This window comes from Triplophysa rosa, linkage group LG20 (genome assembly GCF_024868665.1).
Source record: "Triplophysa rosa linkage group LG20, Trosa_1v2, whole genome shotgun sequence".
NCBI classification, from domain to species: domain Eukaryota; kingdom Metazoa; phylum Chordata; class Actinopteri; order Cypriniformes; family Nemacheilidae; genus Triplophysa; species Triplophysa rosa.
Genome location: NC_079909.1, coordinates 2,884,795 through 2,907,017, shown reverse-complemented (window position 1 = coordinate 2,907,017; position 22,223 = coordinate 2,884,795). Strand labels below are relative to the sequence as shown.

Here is a 22,223-nt window from a genome sequence, read left to right as displayed (position 1 = left end):
AAACCCTTTAACGCACGGCTAGCTGTGGATTATCCCTCACATAAAAGATATGAAAAGCATATATTCACCTTTCAAAAGTTGAAGCTGTTACTCTTCCTAACTACACACATTATTTTAAGATTCTGTGCAGTGAATATTGTTTTTCCCCGCTGAGTCCTGTCTTCATCTTTGCAGTAACTATGGGGTCATGGTTGCCATGTTTTTCACTGTGAGCGTGATCAACAACTACGCTCTCAACTTTAATATCGCCATGCCCCTGCACATGATCTTCAGATCTGTGAGTATCGGTCAACACTGATGAAGCAGAACGTCACATTTTATTCATGCGCTTCACTTTTCACCTTCTCTTGTTTTAATGGCAGGGATCTTTAATAGCTAACATGATTCTCGGCATCGTCATCCTAAAGAAGCGGTACGCTAAAGCACAATTTCATTGTCTACCAGGTTAATAGATTTCATATTATTATTATTATTATTATGATGGTATTATTACTTCTTGATTCTGAACGCAGGTATTCGATGAGTAAATATCTGTCCATCGTGTTGGTGTCTGTGGGCATTTTCATCTGCACTGTCATGTCTGCTCAACAAGTGGTGAGTTTAATAAACGCTTCTGTAGATTTAGTAACTAATAACCGTCATGTGAATGAGACCCAAAATCACACACCTGCTGTCGTCTTGTTTTTCTCCGCAGAACGTTGAGAAGGGAGCCTCAGAAGAAGAAGGAGTTTATGCTTTCCTGCATTGGCTTCTGGGTAAACTTTATATGACACCTTCACGCTCGGGTGGAGCGAGTGTGACAAAGCGAAGGACTGATGCGTAAACGCTGTTGTGTTTCAGGTATCGCCATGTTGACGTTTGCCCTGCTGATGTCTGCCAGAATGGGCATTTTCCAAGAAACTCTCTACAAAAGACATGGCAAACACTCCAAAGAAGCTCTGTTTTACAACGTGAGTGGCTTCCCTCGCAGCTCACGTGTGTGTGTGTGTGTGTGTGTGTGTGTGTGTGTGTGTGTGTGTGTGTGTTACTGTTGCTTTCAAGTGCCTTGTGTTAAATGGGATTTTTGGGTGTGTTTCAGCATTGTCTGCCGTTGCCAGGCTTCCTCCTGCTGTCAGGTGACATCTACAGACACGCTGTGCTCTTCAACCAGACCTGTGAGTTTCATCCATTACAAACGAGAAGGTTTATTTCTGTTTGATGATCATAGTGCTGCAGATGTACTCGAATCTTGCCTTTTGGACTTTGCGTTTATGATTGTTTAGCTGATGATGTGCTGTGTTTGTCAAAGCTCCTGTGGAAATCCCTGTGATTGGTCAATCAATGCCGGTCATGTGGTTTTATCTGCTGATGAACGTCATCACACAGTATCCTTTCATATTCTCGCGTCCACACAAGTGACAAAGAGTGTGGTTTGTTTCGTCCTTATCTGTCTCTCTCAGATACGTGTGTATCCGCGGCGTGTTCATTCTGACCACCGAGTGTGCGTCGCTCACGGTTACGCTGGTGGTGACGCTGCGTAAATTCCTGAGTCTCATCATATCCATCCTGTACTTCCAGAATCCCTTCACAGCGTGGCACTGGACGGGCACGGCCGTGGTGCTTCTGGGGACGCTGCTCTACACTGATGTGTTATCCAGCGTTTACACGGCAATCAGAGGAAAGAAAACAGACCAGAAGACGGAATAATTCACACATTCTGTACAGGAAGGGAATGTGAACGACAGGACAGCAGTGTAATGCCTGTTGTTTGTTTGTTTGTCATTGCTCTTAAAGGTAGTTCTGGGCTAATTTTATGAGCTGTTTTGAGCCAGGTGTGTGTGTGTGCGTGCGTGCGTGCGTGCGCGTGTGTGTGTGTGTGCGCGCGCGCAAGAGTTCACAATCCATTGTCTGTTTCTGCACAGAGATTGTGTTATTTTGTTTACGGAGGCTTTTGTTCATGGCACCATCTTCGAGTGCTCTCCCAGATCCACTTCATCATTAAAATATTTTGCAATTGGATTCAGCACTTGTTGCAGATGTACAGGGTTTCTTAACATGAATGTAAACGTTTGTGTATTTATTTGATTTTTTTCAACGCAGCCAGATTCATTGTTGGGTGTTGACAGGCAACTCATATGGGAGGCAAATCCTGCCAAATTTAAATAAATAAATTAAACAATGAAAATGAAAACCAGATTAGCAATTTCATTATACACAACTGTGCGCACAATATGTGCCAAAATGAAAAATAAAATGAAATGATTTCATTTTTGCACTGACAATGTGTTGTCCCTGTCAAATTGAAAAAGAAAATGCAATTGGTGATTTGACATTTCATTTTCACAAAAATCTCGAGGCAAGACTGCCAATATGAAATTGAAAATGTGAAAGAAATTGCAAAAACCTTTTTTTACATTTTAATGTTCACGCAATAATACTGACAATTCAAATTAAAATGTAAAGTTTGATTTTCATTTTATTTTCTCTTATTTCATTTTTGTTTTCTTTCTCTTGATCAAAGTCATGCAAATTACATGTTAATCAGTGGGTGTGGATGAGCGTCTGCATTACTGAGAACGCCCACAAAAACGTCAAATCCGTTTATTCGAACGAACGTGTGTAGACCTACAGTCGTGGCCAAAAGTTTTGAGAATGACACAAATATGAATTTTCACTAAGTCTACTGCTTCAGTGATTTTTATGTTTTTGTCAGATGTTACTATGGTATACTGAAGTATAATTACAAGTAGTAATCGAGTATTCTACAGATTTTTCCATCGATTAATCAGGTATTCGGATAATAAGTATTTTTTGTTTATTAAAGAGCAATACTAAATATACAAGAGAAAATAAGACAGGTCTCTTAAAATGAACAACTAATTTGTTTCCTTTTTAGAAAAATTTACATTTATTGCTGAAATTGCATACATTAATATCTGTGAAAACTAAACCCATTTAGTACATTTCATTGCCGTATTACATTCAAAATGCAATATAGGCCTAATACAAATGTATAAATAAGAAACATTAATAAAAATAGAAAGAATAATTTCAAAGCTAAACAACTAACTTCAGCTTATGCATGATGCATTTAGTTTATCTAAATTAGTTTATTTTTTACTATTAAATAGTAATATATTTGTCCACATAAACATACAGAGTTAACCGGACTTTTATTTTGGCAGGCCGTCGGAAGACGCTTATTTTTTAGTGTTAGCTTCACTCAGTAAAATGTTCTGAAATAAACTCTCAGAGCAACTCTGGAGATGAAGTTCATGTGTTCATGTCCTCATAAAGCGCAGACGCAGACAAATTCATGAGCATCACGCGTGTAGCACGTTAAACTGTGCAGTTCATTCACTCAGACACGCAGAACAGACAGATGGCATGTGTAAATAACAGGATTCGGCATCCACTAACGTTAGTCCGCATCTAGTTTGATGGACTCAATGCAGCCGCAAAACAAGTTTCACTCGCAAAATGACTAAAACTAAGTAAAAGAGCAGTTCACCATTTCAATAACCTCTCAGTTATTTATTAGCATGAGAAACACGTGTGAGCGTGTGAACAGACTCAAATGCAGTGACTGAAGGAGAGCCCTGTAACATGAACAGAGTTTAGCGGGCTGTGCGTCAGTAATAAGGGTCCGTGGGGAAACGCAGCGCTCCGTGTGTACTGTAGTTAAATGGATTAAACGAGGCTTCGAGGCAACACAAATTGCCTCAATGATTTTTTGTATTTTAATTACTGGAGTTACTTGAGGAATCGTTTCAGCCCTAATTACAAGCATTTCATAAGTGTCAAAGGCTTTTATTGACAATTACATTAAGTTTACGCAAAGACTCAATATTTGGTGTGTTGACCCTTCTTTTTCAAGACCTCTGCAATTGGCCCGGGCATGCTGTCAATCAACTTCTGCGTCACATCCTCACTGATGGCAGTGTATTCTTGCATAATCAATGCTTGGAGTTTGCCAGAATTTGTAGGTTTTTGTTTTGCTTGAGGATTGACCACAAGTTCTCAATGGGATTAAGGTCTGGGGAGTTTCCTGGCCATGGACCCAAAATGTTGATGTTTTGGTCCCCGAGCCACTTAGTTCTTACTTTTGCCTTATGGCAAGGCGCTCCATCATGCTGGAAAAGGCATTGTTCATCACCAAACTGTTCTTGGGTGGTTGGGAGAAGTTGCTCTCGGAGGATGTTTTTGTGCCATTCTGTGTGCTGAGGCAGAATTGTGAGTGAGTCCACTCCCTTGGCTGAGAAGCAACCCCACACATGAACGGTCTCAGGATGCTTCACTGTTGGCATGACACAGGACTGATTGTAAGCACTCACCCTTTCTTCTCCGGACAATCTTTTTTCCGGATGCCCCAAAAAATCTGAGAAAATGACTTTACCCCAGTCCTCAGCAGTCCAATCCCTGTACGTTTTGCAGAATATCAGTCTGTCCCTGATGTTTTTCCGAGAGAGAAGTGGCTTCTTTGCTGCCCTTCTTGACACCAGGCCATCCTCAAAGAGTCTTGGCCTCACTGTGCGTGCAGATGCACTCTCACCTGCCTGCTGCCATTCCTGAGCGAGCTCTGCACTGGTGGCGCCCCGATCTCACATCTGAATCAACTGTACAAGACCATCCTGGCGCCCTGAAGCCTTCTTCACAACAATTGAACCTCTCTCATTGAAGTTTCTGATGATCCCATAAATGGTTGATGTAGGTGCAATCTTACTAGCAGCAATAGCCTTGCCTGTGAATCCCGTTTTGTGCAGCGCAATGATGAGTGCACGTGTTTCCTTGCAGGTAACCATGGTTAACAGAGGAAGAACAATGATTCCTCCTTTTAAAGCTTCAGTCTGTTATTCTAACTCAATCAGCATCACAGAGTGATCTCCAGCCTTGTCCTCGTCAACACTCACCTGTGTTAACCAGAGAATCACTGACATGATGTCAGCTGGTCTTTTTGTGGCAGGCTTGAAATGGAATGTACATGTTTTTTTTGGACTAAGTTCATTTTCATGGCAAAGAGGTACTTCACAATAAAATTCAATTCATCTGATCACTCTTCATAACATTCTGGAGTATATGCAATTCGCCATCATAAAAACTGAGGCAGCAGACTTTGTGAAAATTAATATTTGTGTCATTCTCAAAACTTTTGGCCACGACTGTAGACCTTGTCAGGGGCTTGGTATTAGCTCTTTGTAATGATCGATGTTCACGAAAAGTTGCAGTATGGTGTTCTGCATCACTGATAAGTTAACAGATGTCTGAACAGACGAACAAACTAAAGGTTTGGAGAGCCCTGTATCTCTAGCGTGCCCTGAAACATGCCGGAGAGCGATTGTAGATACTGAGCCGATACAAAACGTTACGTTATTGATACCGAGCCGTTTACTCTCATATCGCTCTCGTATCACTATGATATTATAAGCGGATTGGTCTGCGCACTAAGTTAAACACACATAATCAACCTCAAACCAAACATTACGATGGATTCTATTGTGCTGTGAAAGATCGCTTTGTTTGTGTTTTGTTAAAAGCAGTCACAATATAATGATGACAGCGTGTTCGGGTGCGGATGGTAATGTACAGTGTGCGCGCAGGTCAGCGGGGACAATCGTGCTCTGGCATGTTTCAGGGCACGCTAGAGATACAGGGCTCTCCAGAGATACAGGGCTCTCCAATGCTTTAGTTTGTTCATCTGTTCAGACGTCTGTTAACTTATCAGAGATGCAGAACACCACACTGCAACGTTTCGGTATTGCACCAGGCACAGTCATCGTGATCATTACAAAGAGCTAAGACCAACCCAGCTAACAATTTTTGGTTCCTAGAATGTTCCCCTAACGTTAGTTTTTGGTTCCCGGAACGCTATTTTCTAAGGTTCGTTTTTGGTTCTCCAGGAAATTTTCTTTACATTAATAGAACGTTAGTTTCTGGTTCCCAGACGTTTCTATAACGTTAGGGGAACGTTCCCAGAACGTTAGCCTAAAATATTTTTCTCGGGTCCATGGCCAGTAATGAATAGTTTCAGTCCTTACATCATGGTCTGTTGATTTAGATGTGTCAAATCAATCGAAAATCACGAAAATATAAGTTTACTCTCAAATCTGTACGCTTTTAAATAAAAAATAAAATAAATAAACCGCTAAACTATTGTGTTAGTGGGTGAGGTAAAACAAAATGACCGTTAATTTTTAAATGACGGAAGTGCGCGACGGAGCGGAGAATGCACGTGCTCGAGCGCGCACACATACAGTAACAGACAACCACACTAAAGAAATACACATGGATATATATGATTGTATTTCCATTTAGCTTAACTAGTTTATTATTTTCAGCCATTAAAGGGCACATTTATTCATTTCATTTGGTCAGTATAACGTGTTAATGTGATCTTATAATTTCTGTATTGCACATGTCACTGACGTTTACCAGTTTTGACTATTTTTGCCATTGAAAAATAGCCAAAAAAGAACCATCAGGGAATGTTATTTTCTGGTTGCAAAAAGAACCAAAAAAGAACCACCAGGGAACGTTATTTTCTGGTTACAAAAAAACAACCATCAGGGAATGTTATTTTCTGGTTATTTTCTATTTTTAAAAAATTCAATAAATAACCATCAGGGAACGTTACTTTCTGGTTACTTTCTGGTTATTTTCTGGTTGCAAACAAATTACCAAATAACCATCAGGGAACGTTATTTTCTGGTTTAAAACCCCCCCAATAAATAACCATCAGGGAACGTTACTTTCTGGTTATTTTCTGGTTGCAAAAAAATACCAAAATATAACCATCAGGGAACGTTATTTTCTGGTTATTTTCTGGTTATTTAAAAAAACGGCCTGCAACATTCTGAAAACCTGAAAAGAACGTTCTTGGAACGTTATTTGGTTCCCAAAAAAATAACCAAAAGGGAACCAAAAACTAACGTTAGGGGAACGTTCTGTGTTTGCTGGGAAGCCCCTGACAAGGTCTACACACGTTTGTTCGAATAAACAGATTTTACGTTTTTGTGGGCATTCACAGTAATGCAGACGCTCATCCACACCCACTGATTAACATGTAATTTGCATGACTTTGAACAAGAGAAAGAAAACAAAAATGAAATAAGAGAAAATAAAATGAAAATCAAACTTTACATTTTAATTTGAATTGTGTCAGTATTATTGCGTGAACATTAATAAAAACCTTTGTAAAAATGTTTTTGCAATTTCTTTCACATTTGCATTTTCATTTTCATATTGGCAGTCTTGCCTCGAGATTTTTGTGAAAATGAAATGTCAAATCACCAATTGCATTTTCTTTTTCAATTTGACAGGGACAACACATTGTCAGTGTAAAAATGAAAATGAAATCATTTTATTTTTCATTTTGGCACATATTGTGCACGCAGTTGTGTATAATGAAATTGCTAATCTGGTTTTCATTTTCATCGTTTAATTTATTTATTTAAATTAGGCAGGATTTGCCTCCCATAGACTCATACTTGTGTCTTCAAAATAAAACAAGACTACAAACAATAAAACAGTACTGTGCACTTTAACATTGTACTTTCATGAGTCACATGACATGAAACAAATGTAGTGTGTTCTGCATTCTTCTCAAACGTTTTATCAGAACTAACTAACCCTATTATCAGTAAAAAATAAACACAATTCGAGTGAGAAATTGAATGGTAAATGTGCTCTGTGTAAATGCAAACTGGGACGGACAAAACCAGATAATTTATCTCATGTCAGCATAATTTCATCATGTTCCAAAGAGTGTGATGTGTGCTTCAGTGGAGGGATTTGCCTTCTTTAACTACAAAGATTTGAAATGTCACAAATTTGCTTACGTTTTAATAGAGACCTAAAACTAGGTCAGAACTAGAACTGCAGAATCAAAAATACGCCTTATTCCTTTTATGTCCTTGTGTTTTTTATTTTTCAAGAATATATATTCTCAGACTGTTTCTTGTGTGTTAAATGTGACACTTCATTAACAATACTGTTTCATGTAGGATGTAAACTCATATTCACATGAGGATAAAGTGTTATAAGTGTTATTATACCATGGTCTGTTTGAATACTGGATTCTGATTGGCTGCAAGGTGTGCATTAAAATCCTTTAACGCACGGCTAACGGTGGATTATCCCTTACTTAAAGGAGACATCAGATGAAAACCCCACTTTTTCTGTGTTTAAGTGCTATAATCGGGTCCCCGGTGCATCTAGCAACCCAGAAAACGTGAAAAATAAGAACCCAGTAAGTTTGTTTTGGTGTGCCTTTCCCTGCAAGCATGTGAGAAATCGAACCGTTCAGATTTCGCTCCGTTTGTGACGTCCAAAGCGGATTTTATTATAATGTTACCGCCCCTTAATCTACACAGTTCCACCCACTGCGCTCCGCCATTGTTGTTTTCACAAGCGACAGCGATGTACGTGACGCCATGGCTAAAGTTTGTGGACAACATGCAATGTAGTCGCTGCACAGAGTCCAAACCTCGGAAGAGACAGGAGTGGATTTATTTTATTTTTAGTGGAAATCCCTCAGAAGCCAGAAGTAAAAACCTGCTTGTCTGCGCGAATCACTTCAAACCGGAGTGCGTTTTCAACCTGGGACAGTACAAGCAGGATTAGCTTCAAAGTTGTTCCTCAAGAGGTATCGAGACCGACTGAACGAGACGAAGCTGCCGATGTAAGTAATATTTATCAACAGTCTGAAATGACGTAAATGTACCGTATATATAGGAGGATAACGTTAGCATATGATAGCGAAGGGAGCTAAGTCAGTCACGGGCTAAATAGAACATTCAAAGCCAGTGTTAAACTTACTGTATATAGTGAAGATGGACACGTGGAGTTTAGCTGTATGAATGTTAATACATTATGTGCGTTAATATGTTCAGCTGCAGCAAGCTGTTTGTTTTGCTAATGAACGGGTGAACACTGGGGTTAGTTTCGTTTTAAACGTCTCAAATCATTCGTGCTTAGGCTGAAAAATCTGTCACGGCAAACTAGCTCTCACGTTGTGTGTGTAACGTTATAACTTGTCAATGACAAGTGCTAAAATCCATGTAATTCCGCTGAGATCTGCCGTGGATTCTGTGGATTTTAGGTAAGCATACACGCACAACGTGAGCGCATTAGCTGTTTGCTGTGACTGATTTTTTAGTCTCCGGACGAATGATTTGAGACGTTTAAGACGAAACTAACCGCAGAGGAGTTCAGGAAATATCATTCAGCTAACGCATTGCCACTGCACGTGTGTTGTGTTGACACGCCGGACGGAAGGGGGTGGGGTTCGCTGTAACTCATTATCATTTAAAGAGACATGCACCAAAACGGGATGCTGTGAGCGGAGCTGTTTTTGACAAGGCAAGAAGGGTTTTGTTTACACAGCCATTGAGTGTTTTTAAGCAAAATATGTTCCAGACATTTCACGAAGACCCCAATAAATCATACCAACTTGTTGAAAGTGCTCGTCTGATTAGAGCTTTCATGTTCTTCTTATATTGACCAGCCCCTGAAACATTCTCATGACAAAAGAGCTACTGAGGGAGTTCACATCTGTTCTGAACTTGTATTGATTGATTGTTCTTTGTTATTTATTTAGTCCATGTCATCCATTTCAAAAACGTTTTTATTAAACAAAGGCTGAAAAAAAAGGTAATGAAAGAATGCAATAGATTGGCAAATTTATATGCCTCCCAAACTCATTTTAGACATATGGGGCGGTTTCCCTGACAGGGATTAATTTAAACCAGGAGGCCTTAGCTAAATTAGGATATTTAAAGCGTTTTTAAAAACATACTTTACAAACATTACACACACACACACACGCACACACACACACACACGCACACACAATGTGTAACTCTAATGTGAAGTGAAGTGACCTATTAGTCAGATATGGTGACCCATACCCGAAATGTGACCTCTGCATTTAACCCATCCAGAGAGTAGTGAACACACGCACAGCAAGTGGTGACCACACGTACACCCGGAGCAGTGGGCAGCTATCACTGCAGCGCCCGGGGAGAAAGTAGGGGTCAGGTGCCTTGATCAAGGACGCCTCAGTCGTTACCCGCCGGCCCTGGGAATCCAACCGGCAACCTTCTGGTCACGAGTCCCACTCTCTAACCGTTAGGCCACGACTGCCCACAAATGTGTTAAACACGTTGGGACTGGCGCTGAAGTTAATGTACCGATGTATCTTGAATAACTTAAATTTTTTTCATTGCAAATGGAAATATGTATCAGAGATAAACTTCATTCTGAACTGCTGTCTGAGCGAGTTATTAATCACACGTCAACTAATCCTCTCGGATCATGTGACCTCTTCTACCTGTGAATCACCTGAACCTAAAGTCACAACCTGAAGAACTTCACCACCACCTCAGACTCCATCCCATAATGCCCCGGTGTGTTTCCAGCATCAGATCGCTGAACTACAGAAACAGGTGAAAGCATTCATCATCACTGCGCTTCGTCAATCTTCAGTTGGGTAAGCTCTTCTTGTTTTCTCTTATTATAATATTATCATGAGAGTTTGGAGATGAATGACTGATGTGTTGTGGAATAAACAGCGGGGGTCAATGACGAGCACTAGATGGCGCAGTAGCTCTCAGTAGGGTCTTTGACTCTTGTTTTGGATGTAATGTGCTGTTGGAGAAGGTTAAAAGGACAAGCAGACACATGAGAAATCTCTTTTCTCCAAGCTTTTGACGAACAGAACGCACTGAAAACTGATGAATCTCATCTCTCTCAATCCTGTAATCTGAATACAGCTCAGACGTACACCAAACCTGAGTGAACCACAACTCACACAACTCAAAACTTGCTGCTTTGCTCACGTATGTTTCATCTTCATATTATAAACACCGTCTAATGCATTTGTATAATAAAGTCTAATTTTATATTTCAAGTTTTTGATTTCTTCTTTTAGAGGTGTCTGTGAGATGTTTCTGATGGATTTCTCAGAGCTGTCAGTGCTTCTGTATGATGACAGGAGGTCGATTTCTCGCAGCTTTATTGCAAATATACACAGTCTACACAGGCTACATGTGATAAAGACTATAGACAAATCTGAGTTTGTGTATTAACACACATGCATCTTCTATGCAAGCTATAGCATTATAATATGGCACAGTTTTTTATAAATAGTAACTGAATGTTTGATTGGCATGGTGAGCGGGTTAACAGTGTCTTCTAACAGTCGGCGTCTTCTGAGGACAGACATTTCTGTCTGGCTTCGTGATCGTCCAACGTCACCTTTTTATTCCGTTTGGGGTCGATCCAGGAGTTCCGTATGACGGCGCTGTTCGGCAGCGGATCGGCCTCGACGGTGGACACCCCCCGTTTCTTCAGTTGACTTTTCAGAACCTTCTGGAACTTCTGTCTGGTGAAGGCGTAGAGTAGAGGATGGAAGACCGTGGTGCCGTACGCCATGGCCAGGAATCCCAGCCGGAGTTTGACGTTGAGGTCGCTGGGACCGGCGCTGAGGATCACAGCGTTTAAAACGGTGATGGGCGTCCAGCAGAAGAGGAAGGTGGAGACGATGAGCAGCGACATGCGGAAGACGCGCTTCTGCCGTTCTCGCCGCTCCCGGTGGCGTTTGACAGCCCGCCGCAGGGCGATGATGACGGAGACGGACGTGCGCATGGCCAGCGGCGGGTTCCCGCGGCTTCCGCCGTCCGCCATCTCGGGCAGCTGCCGTTCGGACGTGGCCACGAGCGAGAAGTTCTTTTTCCTCCTCGTCTTCTTCTTCTGCGCGGTGTGGAAGCGCGAGCCGATGCGGATGTTGAGCGCCTGCAGGATCTTGGCGTAGGTCACCAACATGATGACGGCTGTCAGACAGAAAATGGGTATCTGAGCCACCAGGTGGTAGTAGAGACCCAGTTCGGTGTAATACTCGTTAACGTGGAACACGGTGGTCTGATTGGCTGCGGTGGCCTCCGCTCCCAGGAAGCCCACTTCGACGAACGGCACCAGGAAGCTGACGAACGACAGAACCCAGATGCAACCCAACAGAGCCGCCGCCCGCCCCGTAGTCAGCACGCGATTGGCCGGTTTGATGGAGATGTCGTATCGGTCCAAAGTTACGGCCAGGACGTTGGCGGCCGTGGCGACGCTGGTGAACGACACGCAGGCCTCGTGGAAGCAGCAGACGAGAATGGTGTCTCCCCGCAGCGACAGCATCAGCACGGCGATGGTGAGCGGGATGCAGCAGATGCACACCAGCACGTCCAGCACATGGAGGTTCATGGTGACGATGTTGCTGACGGAATTCACCAGGTTGGATTTGGTGCAGTAGAGCACCAGGACGGTCAGGTTACTGCTGAGACCCAACACGATCTCCAGCGCCAGGAATCCGCTGACAGACACCTGGAAGCCGAGGGGATACGGGTGCGGACCCGCCGGCGTGGTGGCGGGACTCGCCGACTCGATGATGTCGAGAACGGTGACGTTATTCATGGCGGCGTCTTCCTCCGCAGCGGGAGAGGGCCGAGCATTATCCTGAAGGACGAAAAAGGGAAGCATGATTATTGCCAACAGCGCTGTAAACAAAACTGTTGCTGCCTTCAGTTTTAAAGTACATTCAAAGTTGCTGTAACGTTGTATAGACGGTTTCATCTTAACAACATAAACAAACGTTACTGCGTGTGCGCACTGTTGTGACCCCAACTGAACTTCCGGTACACATTCACAAACAATAGAGTGCCTGTAGATGTTTTCTGATAACAATCAAAAGAAACCCAGAAGAAGCATTACTTGGCTAAACTCGTCTCTCTAATATTTTCAATTTAGACTGCGATACCAAGCTCAACCGCTAGATGTCAGTGTGCCGTACGGTTTCTTTAAACGCGACCGAACTACAGGACCCATTCAACAAAATTGTTTATTTAATACAATTATTATACAATAAAATAATAATATCAATTAATCTAAACATAAATGAAATCAAATATAAATAGTTTAATTATTAGACACTAGCCAAACACACACCGGAAGTTAACTGGGGGTCAGGCACGCATGCGTCCGATGAAACGCTCTATAAGACTGTTCAAATTAAAGTTCTGATCATACATGAAAATTGACAGTAAGCAAATTCACAACAGAATTCTTGGTTTTCTACACAAATGTGTGTTTGACCAGTGTCGAGAAAAGAAGAGAACGTAACCTGCATCTTCATGTTTCAAACAGAGATGGCGACAGAGAGACTCAAGAGTTACAGATTGATATAACAGCGAAACAAAGTGATTCAAGAGATTCATTCATGTGTTTTCTTTCTTCATCATCACTTCATGTCCTCAACACATTTTCATTTGTGTCTCACTGACGGATGAATGCATTGATGTGGAATGAGAATGCTGTGTGTGTGTAAGCACATGAAATACTATTAACACATGACACAACATCGCCATCATTCATGTCATCTGTCTGATGGTTTATTCTGACTTACCCTTCTCTCTCTCTCTCTCTCTCTCTCTCTCTCTCTCTCTCTCTCTCTCTCTCAGGAGTCAGGAGAATCTGGATGGGGTTCAAGATGTACGTCAGCCTCAATCATGGCCTTTCATGGAAGTTTCCTGCACATAATCCAGATGAGTTCACTCTTTGATAGTGTGCAGAACGTTTGCCGGCGGATTCTTTTGTTTTCTCAAACCAAACGCTTTGGATTTCTTGAAGAAAAATGAAGATGATTCAGAGATAAACGTTCTATAAACATGAGACGGATTGTCAGCCGCTTACAGAATTCAAGGTTGTTGGATGTCTTTTTTTCTCGGTTTGTTGGTTTAACGCTGATGTATTTCCATTATGACAGGTTTATGGGCCCCGGGTGGTGATAAATCCACATCGATTCGCACGTGCCATCTGCCACGGAAAGCAAGGTCACGGAATTGTTCAGGTCAGCATGAGGAGGTGGTGATGTCACTTCCTGTCCCATGGCTGAAGGTGACCTTGCTCAGATGTTTTAAAGTTGATTAGGAAACTCGCGTCACGTATGTGAGGGAAATCCGCTGCTGGGTTTGTCCTCGCAGGTGATGAAAGTGGTGGAAACTCTTAAATCTAGCCAGACCGGCACGTCCTGATGAAATGAAACATACAGGAGAAAAATACAAATGAGTTCAGTTCTGCAATCTGCATGCAAACATCCCAAATGTGGCCGATTGGTGGAAAGTAACACGTGATGAATGAAAGGATCAGTGACGTCTGGAGAATGTTTGACACTTCTGTATGTGTGTGTTTGAGACGTTTATCCAGATGAAGCGTCAGGGTCAGTGGAGATGTGGATGAATAGAGTGAAGTGAAGTTGAAATGTTTTACAGACGCCGTATGATTCTAATCACACAACGTTCAGTCGTCCTGCTCTTAATTCTGCTGGTGTTGAGTGACAGATGGCTCTTCAGGTGATGGCAGTAGTACCCCGGGGAGCCGTATATCTGCGGGTGATATTGACCTCTCTCACTGCCCCCCATCACATCCATCCGAAATAAACCTGCATTTACACATTCTCTATGGTATTCAGCCAGCAAAGTTCTTCCGTGTCAGCCGCTTACCTCCAAGAGTTCTCAATGACATCTGTCCAGCGGCTTGAACTCCACCAGATCTCCATCCCGGATCCACAAGTGCACGCGCGTCTGCAGCCGTCGCATGTCAACACGCTGTAAACGGGATTCCTCTGGAGATGTGTCAACAGTCCTGACACGGCAGCAGAGCTCAGACTCTTTCTCTCTCTCGCTCTCTCTTTCTGCATTCCAAGTGTGATGCGTTCAAGTCTTGCTGATGTATTCCTCTGTTGCGCCTGTGCTCTCTCGCTCTCTCTCTCTCTCGCTCTGTCTTCATCTCCCTCTCTCACTCACTGCGGTGGTTTTGCAGTGTTGCTCTCTGCTCTGATTGGTTTGTTGTAATGGGTTTAACCCTTCCCTGTCAGACTCGCTCTTTTGTTTTCCTGCATGTGGCTCTCTCCGTTCCGTTCTGTTCTCACTCCATCCTGCGATAGCAGCGCTAACGGCACACGTCCCTCGCTCGGCCGCAGCACGCATCCCTGTGGAGAGGATTCGGTTGCATTTATATTTGATGCTGTAGGCCGACGCTGCATTGAGATGTGAGATTTGAAAGCACCGTACGAGTTCTATCATCACACGTTTGATTCATGAAGAGGGCAATCCCAGAATGCACTGAGCTGTGTGAACGAAAATTAATTCAAGGTGGTGGATGAAGTGTCAGATATTTGAAAATCATTTGGAAAAGCAATGCAAATCATTTCAAGAAGTTCAAAATGGGCTGTTCCCTTAGAAGACAGCTGTCTATGTAGACAGCAAAGTGGATCACGGGGTTTGTGTGACAGGACTGTGTTTGATTTACACGTGTGTGCGTGTGTGAGTGTGGCCTTGTTTTTATATCCCGGTGAGGACCTAAACCTGAATACACACCAACTCATGGGGACTCGTGCAAAAGCTTAAATCGCACAGAACATTTATTTTTTCTAAAAATGCAAAAAGTTGTCTATGATCTTTAGGTTTAGGGGATAAAATATAGTGTGTTCAGTATAAAAATCAATACATCAATGGACTGTCCCTACAGAGATAATAAACCAGGCGTGTGCGCGAGAAGTATGAATGGTGTTGATTATGGTTCTATGAATACTGAATCTGTCTGTCTTGACAAACAAACACCTGATCTACACAAACATCAGCTGGGATGTCTCATGATTCTTCAGTCTGTCTCAAAGAATCCCAGCAATCTCACGCTTATCTCTTCACTCGAGAAATCTGAACAGATTCTCGGCTACAACAATAGAGAAAAAAATATAGAGAAAAACTAATGATCATGAAACGTGGGTGACTCGTGTTTGCTTGTTAGTTTAATGCTTACACTTTTTGTAATTAAAAGAACGGTTATAAAACACTGATTGTGAATTGATTTGTTCAATTGCGATGTGTCACTCTAAATGAAACTGTGTCTGATAAATACTGCATTAAGACATTACATCATCTGTGGAAGACATCACCTCTTAAAGAGCTTCAGAGCTGTTGTTGTTGTTGTCTGTCTGACACACTTGAAGCAAATCATTCATGTGTGTTTGTGTGTCTTCAGTCTTTATTGTTGTGAATATAATGATGTGACCAGTCAAGCATGTTCTTCTATTTGATCTCTCTCTCCTCCCAGGCTCATGACATCATCAGTTCTCGGGTTCATTTGCTGTATGACAGCGCTCGATGTGTCTAGTCTGTTATGATGTCACATGTGGTAAATTGATGATTATGTACTCATGTTTGTTGAAACATTGTGTCACGCCTCTGTAGACGAAGATTAGATTATAATTGTGTCGTGATAAAATTACCATTATACAGACATGTAGAAATGTTTTTGAAATGTTGAAAAATCAGTCAAGAAGATCATGCACAACATGAAGGCAATAGTCGGACAAACATTAATGTCATCATACGCTCATTATATTGCAAAATATTGAATAATGTTCAAATGGAAAAACGAAGAGACCATTCAAAATGTTCATATCAAATCATCATTTCTAGATGTATTGTGGTCATTTCAGTCCAGTGTCTGTTGAACTTCTACAAAATCAAAGCTCAGGAGTGACGCTCATTTAACAGCGATGTGAAAGACTGACAGCATGACGAGACACATGAAGACTGTGATACAGAATCCATGAAATGTCCTAACTTTTCCTGAATACATGTGACTGTTGTATTGCTCAAGAGGGAATGTCAACTTGGTTTCTTCGCAGTAGCCTATTTGAGGTGTGAAAAAATACAGAGCATCTTTTCTGTAATTTTCCCGTTTCTCCAGTTTTCATTTTCTGCAAATAAATGCAAATAGAAACAATAGTTTTATTAGAAATGTGGGAGACATATTGTTGGTAGTTCACAGAATGAAACAAAAATGATCTTTTGTTGAACTCCTCGGTTTTGTGAAAACACTTTTATAATATATATATACAACCGCTGGAAAAAATCAAGAGACCGTTTTAAAATCAGTTTTTCTGAATTTACTATTTCTTGGTGTCTGATTTTGAAATGGTCTCTTGGTTTTTTCCCGCGGTTGTATATATATATGAGAAAAGTGCTTTCACGAAACCGAGGAGAGTTTAAAAGATGCTTCAGCGGATCATGTAACACATTACATTAGATTAGACACATTTCAGATGCCGACTTGTGCGTATGTTTCAGTTGATTGGTTTGCTGTTGTGTTTACATGAACTTGTTGTAGCGCGAGAGAGAGAGAACAGACCCTGAGGAAACATCCTCCGTCACAAACAAACAGACATTCTCCCGGATCCTGTCATTCACTTTGTGTTCGGTGTAAAACACACCAGAGAACTGAAGTCCATTGGACATGAAGTGAGCGTTCTTTGAGAACAAGCGAAACATATCAAGCACAATTTTTAATGAAAGTGCTTTATTTTGAACTTCAGTGAATGATTGTATCGCTTCGTCTGCCATCTTGATGTCGATTGAGTGTACGTTTCCCGCAGCGCTCCTGAATATCTGATGACTGCCGGAGTCTCACAGATGCTTTTAGTATTCAGTACAGATGGAAGGCGTCTGCCCTGTAAATGAGACCATCCTGACCGCACGGCTGAAAGAAAAACCAGCACATGATGTTTTACATCTACAACACGAGATGAAGAAGTGAAGAGGTCCAGACATTCATATAGACATTAAGAAGATGACAGAGTTCTTTTGCTATGAATGAAGAAAAATGCAAGGCTCAATATGGCCTATAGCTCTAGTGATGGAAGATGAAATGATCAAAGATGCCGGAGCTCTAAACATCTACACACAGGAAACTGAATAAACTGGATGTATAATATGTCAGGTTTTTATCCCTGAATCAGAAGAATCCAGCTCTCTTTTCTTAAATTCATTGAGATGAAATTCGAGTTTCGTTTCTTGGAAACTTTCTAAAGCTAAACATCATGCAAGACAAAAATAATAATCAATATTGTTTACTAACTCTTCTCCTGTTATCGCTGCCCTTTCGCTTCTTAAGCGAAAATGAATAACTTGTGTGTCAACTTTAAATAAATATATGTGAAATGATCTCATAGCTTTACGATGAGTGTTGACATGAATGCGTTTGAGTCTGATTTGAAGTTGTGGGAGGAGAATGAGCACGTGCATCAGGGCAGTAAATCAATTACACCTGTGCGATGAAACAATTGACTTGTCTCGCAAAGTAACGATCCTTTCTGAGGTCTCCTGTAAGTCTAAGCTCCGTCTTTATGATTCACTTAAGCGTTAAGAAGGTTTTGGGAAACAGAGAAATAAAGTGTGAGCGCAGAGCACGCGCGTGCCGCCGATTCTCCTCAGTTCATCATCCAGAGAGTGAAGAGCTCGAGCCGCAGATTAACGAACCCAAATCAACTCAAAAGAGTGTTAATGATCGACGAGTTTCGGAGAGAAGATTTATTTCCTCGGGTCGTGCAGCTCCGGTGAGTTTGAGTTAAAAAAATAATCAAAACTGTTTTATGGGTAGTTAATACAATGTATGTGAATATGGATAATTGTATATTGAGCTATACGCATTATGGAACTGAGTTGGCGTCATTTTGATTTTGAAAACACATACTGGTACTTATCTGAGAGCATATGAATTTATTCAATATTAGTAATGTCAAAATGAAACGATTTAATCGAGTGATAAAATGCGTTTATAGTGATGTGTATGCGGTCATTTCGGAATAAGATGCATGTTTTTATGTTAAACTTACGTGAGATCTAACGTTAGTCAGAGATCCCGCTCTTATTAACACGTGACTCATCCGGTCCATGATGAAGAGAGAACGGTGTTGTACCGAAATACGCCCTTTTCACATGACGTCACGCATCTTCCGTTCTGCTGCGAAGCAGTGTATCGTTACTTCCGCTAGCACTTGTTGGACTTTAAAGGCAGTCCTGCATGTTCAAAAATTTGCAAGAGACGTTTCTCCAAAATTAAGCAGAAGTTTTATTATCAGATGTAAAAAGGAGTAACAAAGCTTTGGGTTGCCAGTAAATCACCACTCTCTCCACCACAAGCCAACAACCACAAATATTCAAAAACACCCATATTTATAAAGTATGTGACGTCGCTCGTATCTTCTGACTCCTCCTCTGCCTTTTAAGGAGTGCTGCTCCGTTTCCACCAATCACCGTGAAGTCCTTTTTCTTAGTTCCTGTAAAATAACATTTCAAAACGTATATCCTGTGGTCAATCGCCAGTCCTTAGGAATGTTCTCCCTCCCCCAAGGAGTGGTCTCCTAAAAACAGTTTATTGTGGCCGGACAACACACCAACATTCTTAACATTCTTTTAGTAAAAAGAAAACACTTAATCATCTAATGTTTTTAATTATATAGCGTTGTTTCTTAATCCTATGATTCATTAAAACACATCATAACTCATGATTATACTTAGAACATATGCAATGGATTGATTCATAACATTTATTTTTCTTTGTGACTCTTTATATGTGTGTGTGTTTATCTATATAATTTACGACTCCAACCCCCAACTTTCTCTGTTTTCTTTGTTTGCCCCAGTACTTTCCACTGAGTGAAATAGAAAGCACATGACCAAAACACACAGCTTAATGAAACAAATGAAAGAAAACACTTATTGATTATATTGATATTTAATCCTCTTTATAAAATTTCCTACAGCTAAAACTGTTGACTAATGCCCATGGAGTTAAGAGTGTCTTTGAAAGCCATTCCTAAGGCATCTGTAACGTTATCTACTGGATGTTAAAGTCACCAACGACAAGGAGTCTATCTGCGGCCAGTACTAGTTCTGATAAGAACCCACCAAATTCTTTAATAAAATCTGTGTGGTGCCCTGGAGGCCTATATACAATAGCTAGAATCAATTTAAAAGTGTTTTATCTTAGTATTAGGTGTTGAAACATGAAGAACCATGACTTCAAAAGAATTATATTTAGAGTTCGACTTCTGGGAAATGCTAAAGAGAGTTATTGTAAAGTGCTGCGACACCTCCCCCTCTGCCTTTTAGACGAGGCTCGTGTTTATAATAATAATCTTGGGGGACAGATTCATTTAAAGCAATATAATCATCTGGTTTTAGCCATGTTTCTGTCAAACAGAGCATGTCTATTTTATGATCTGTTATCATATCGTTAACAAAAAGTGCTTTATTAGAGAGAGATCTAATATTTAGCAATCCGAGTCGTAACAGTTGATTATCTGTATTTTGTTCATGTTTAGTTTGTTTAACGTTTATTAAATTACTTTCAAGAGGTTTACGCATTATTTTATGTTTGCTAATCCGGGGGACAGACACAGTCTCTATTTTGTGATGTTTGGGAGAACGGATTACTACATGTTGTACATTTTGTGTATTCTGCGACGTGAGACGGCAAGCAGACAGTTGGTTAAGCCATACTGTCTGCTCCCTGACCTGGGCCCCAGCGAGTCAAGTTTTAGCATTAGCATTAAGACTTTTTGCCATATTTCTAGACAGGATGGAAGTCCCAGCCCAGGAGGGATGGAGACCATCTCGTTTCAACAGGTCAGGTCTGCCCTCAAAACTCTTCCAGTTATTTATAAAAACTATATCATTCTGCAGGCACCACTCAGACAACCAGCCATTTAGTGATGATAATCTGCTATAAATCTCATCACCACGATAAGCAGTGAGGGGGCCAGAGAATATTACAGTGTCTGACATCGTACTTGCGAGCTCACACACCTCTTTAATGTTATCTTTTGTGATCTCCGATTGACGGAGTCGAACATCATTTGTGCCGACGTGAATGACAATCTTACTGAATTTACGATTAGCCTTAGCCAGCACATTTAAATTTGACTCGGACTTCAGGTTTCCTTTTACTTATGTAAGATAATGACCTACTGAACTAATTGTGAGTGGGACATCACTTGTTTAACTTTTTGATTTTACTATACTATATTATGTCTATATATGAATAAAATACACTAGGTTTTGACTCTTTAGAAAGTTTACATAGACCAGGGCTATTCAATTGGCGGCCCACAAGGTTATTCGTTCCGGCCCTTCAAGTAGCTTGATAAGCTTGTAGCTTCAAGTAGTATGACAAAAACATCTCTAGAATAAATTTAGTGCAGTAGGACAACTGACCGTACAGTTATGAAGTGATGCGCGTCTGTTCCATTTAGCATGACTAGCTGCACTCGCAGCGCAGAACAGGAGTCAGGTGACGTTAGGCGATTGGCGCGAGAAGCCTCTTTCCTGTGAAACGCGTCGACTGACAGGATGATGACAGATGAGAATTTTGAGTCTTCTGTTCATTTCTTAAGTTTTAGTTTTTTTACAAAAAATCTGGAAATTCAGTGATTTAACATTAACCCCACTGCAGCCTAGACAAAATGTATCTTTCTACGTTGAAAAAAAGAAAAGTTGATGCAGAAAACAGGCAATTCAACAGCGAATGGACAGAGAAGTATTTGTTTACATTTGCCTATGCCCGTATGTTTACTCTGCAATGAGTGCATGTCCATGTGTAAGGAATATAACTTGAGAAGACATTTTAAGACTAGCCATGCTAACTTTGACACCACTTTACCTCTGGGCTCAGATGCTAGCCGCCAAAAAATATTGGGGCTATCTGCATGTTATGAGTAAATGAGCGCTTGTACTGAACAAGAGAGAGCTACGTCAGCATCCTTACGCGTGGTGTGGATATTGGGAAAAAAAGAAAAGGCCATTTACCGAAGCAGATACTGTTAAGGATTGTATGCTTGCGTCAATTGAAGAGGTGGTTACAGACGAGAAAACCCGAAAAAGCTTGCTTGATTCAGTCAAGAAAATTCCTTTATCAGACACCTCAGCTACAAGGAGAGTGGAGGCCCTTGCATCGGACGTCTTTGAGACTCTCTTGGACGCACTGAGGAAGGCGCAGGTCAATGCAGTGGATTAATCGACGGACAACAGTGATGTAGCACAGTTGTGCCTTTATGTGAGATTTTCTGACGGTGAATGCTTTCGAGTGGATCTACTTGGACTACTTCCGTTGGAGGGACACACAACTGGTGAGGTAATATTTAATGCAATTGTTTCATTCTTTGAGGAGAACAAGTTGGATTTGGAATGTATTAACATGCTAGTAACTGATGGTGTGCCGGCAATGGCAGGCAGGATACAGGGCCTGTCTGCTCGTTTGGCGGCTGTGGCTCCACAGATGAGATCGCTACATTGCCTCATTCACCAAAGCCTCTTGTGTGCAAAATTAAGTGGTGAGTTAAAGGCAACCATGGACTCTAC

The 22,223-nt window shown here is 41.3% G+C and overlaps 2 protein-coding genes and 1 long non-coding RNA gene across 3 annotated transcripts; 2 read left to right on the top strand and 1 right to left on the bottom strand.

Moving 5' to 3' along the window:
• The first annotated feature begins 61 nt into the window (after positions 1-61).
• On the top strand, positions 62-2,428 carry slc35b4 (solute carrier family 35 member B4). Its single transcript, XM_057361734.1, has 8 exons — positions 62-277; positions 363-412; positions 513-594; positions 695-755; positions 841-950; positions 1,079-1,154; positions 1,289-1,364; positions 1,440-2,428. Exons 1-8 carry the CDS (start codon positions 188-190, stop codon positions 1,684-1,686), a joined length of 792 nt encoding a protein of 263 aa, XP_057217717.1. The 5' UTR covers positions 62-187; the 3' UTR covers positions 1,687-2,428.
• Positions 2,429-8,405: 5,977 nt separating this feature from the next.
• LOC130571059 (uncharacterized) lies at positions 8,406-13,588 on the top strand. Its single transcript, XR_008965047.1, has 3 exons — positions 8,406-8,656; positions 10,330-10,465; positions 13,479-13,588. It is a non-coding gene; the product is annotated as an uncharacterized LOC130571059 (long non-coding RNA).
• On the bottom strand, positions 10,966-13,529 carry gpr22b (G protein-coupled receptor 22b). The gene is made up of 2 exons (XM_057361733.1): positions 13,424-13,529; positions 10,966-12,477 (listed from the first exon to the last, which is right to left on the bottom strand). Exon 2 carries the CDS (start codon positions 12,433-12,435, stop codon positions 11,170-11,172), a length of 1,266 nt encoding a protein of 421 aa, XP_057217716.1. The 5' UTR covers positions 12,436-12,477; positions 13,424-13,529; the 3' UTR covers positions 10,966-11,169.
• Positions 13,589-22,223: the final 8,635 nt, after the last annotated feature.

Excerpts from the sequence above, each read along its gene's own strand:
- slc35b4 (XM_057361734.1), top strand. The coding sequence starts at position 188 with ATGGTTGCCATGTTTTTCACTGTGAGCGTGATCAACAACTACGCTCTC. Across the intron at positions 413-512 it reads ATCGTCATCCTAAAGAAGCG|GTATTCGATGAGTAAATATC; the intron begins GTACGCTAAAGC and ends TTCTGAACGCAG. Across the intron at positions 595-694 it reads TCATGTCTGCTCAACAAGTG|AACGTTGAGAAGGGAGCCTC; the intron begins GTGAGTTTAATA and ends TTTTCTCCGCAG.
- gpr22b (XM_057361733.1), bottom strand. The coding sequence starts at position 12,435 with ATGAATAACGTCACCGTTCTCGACATCATCGAGTCGGCGAGTCCCGCC.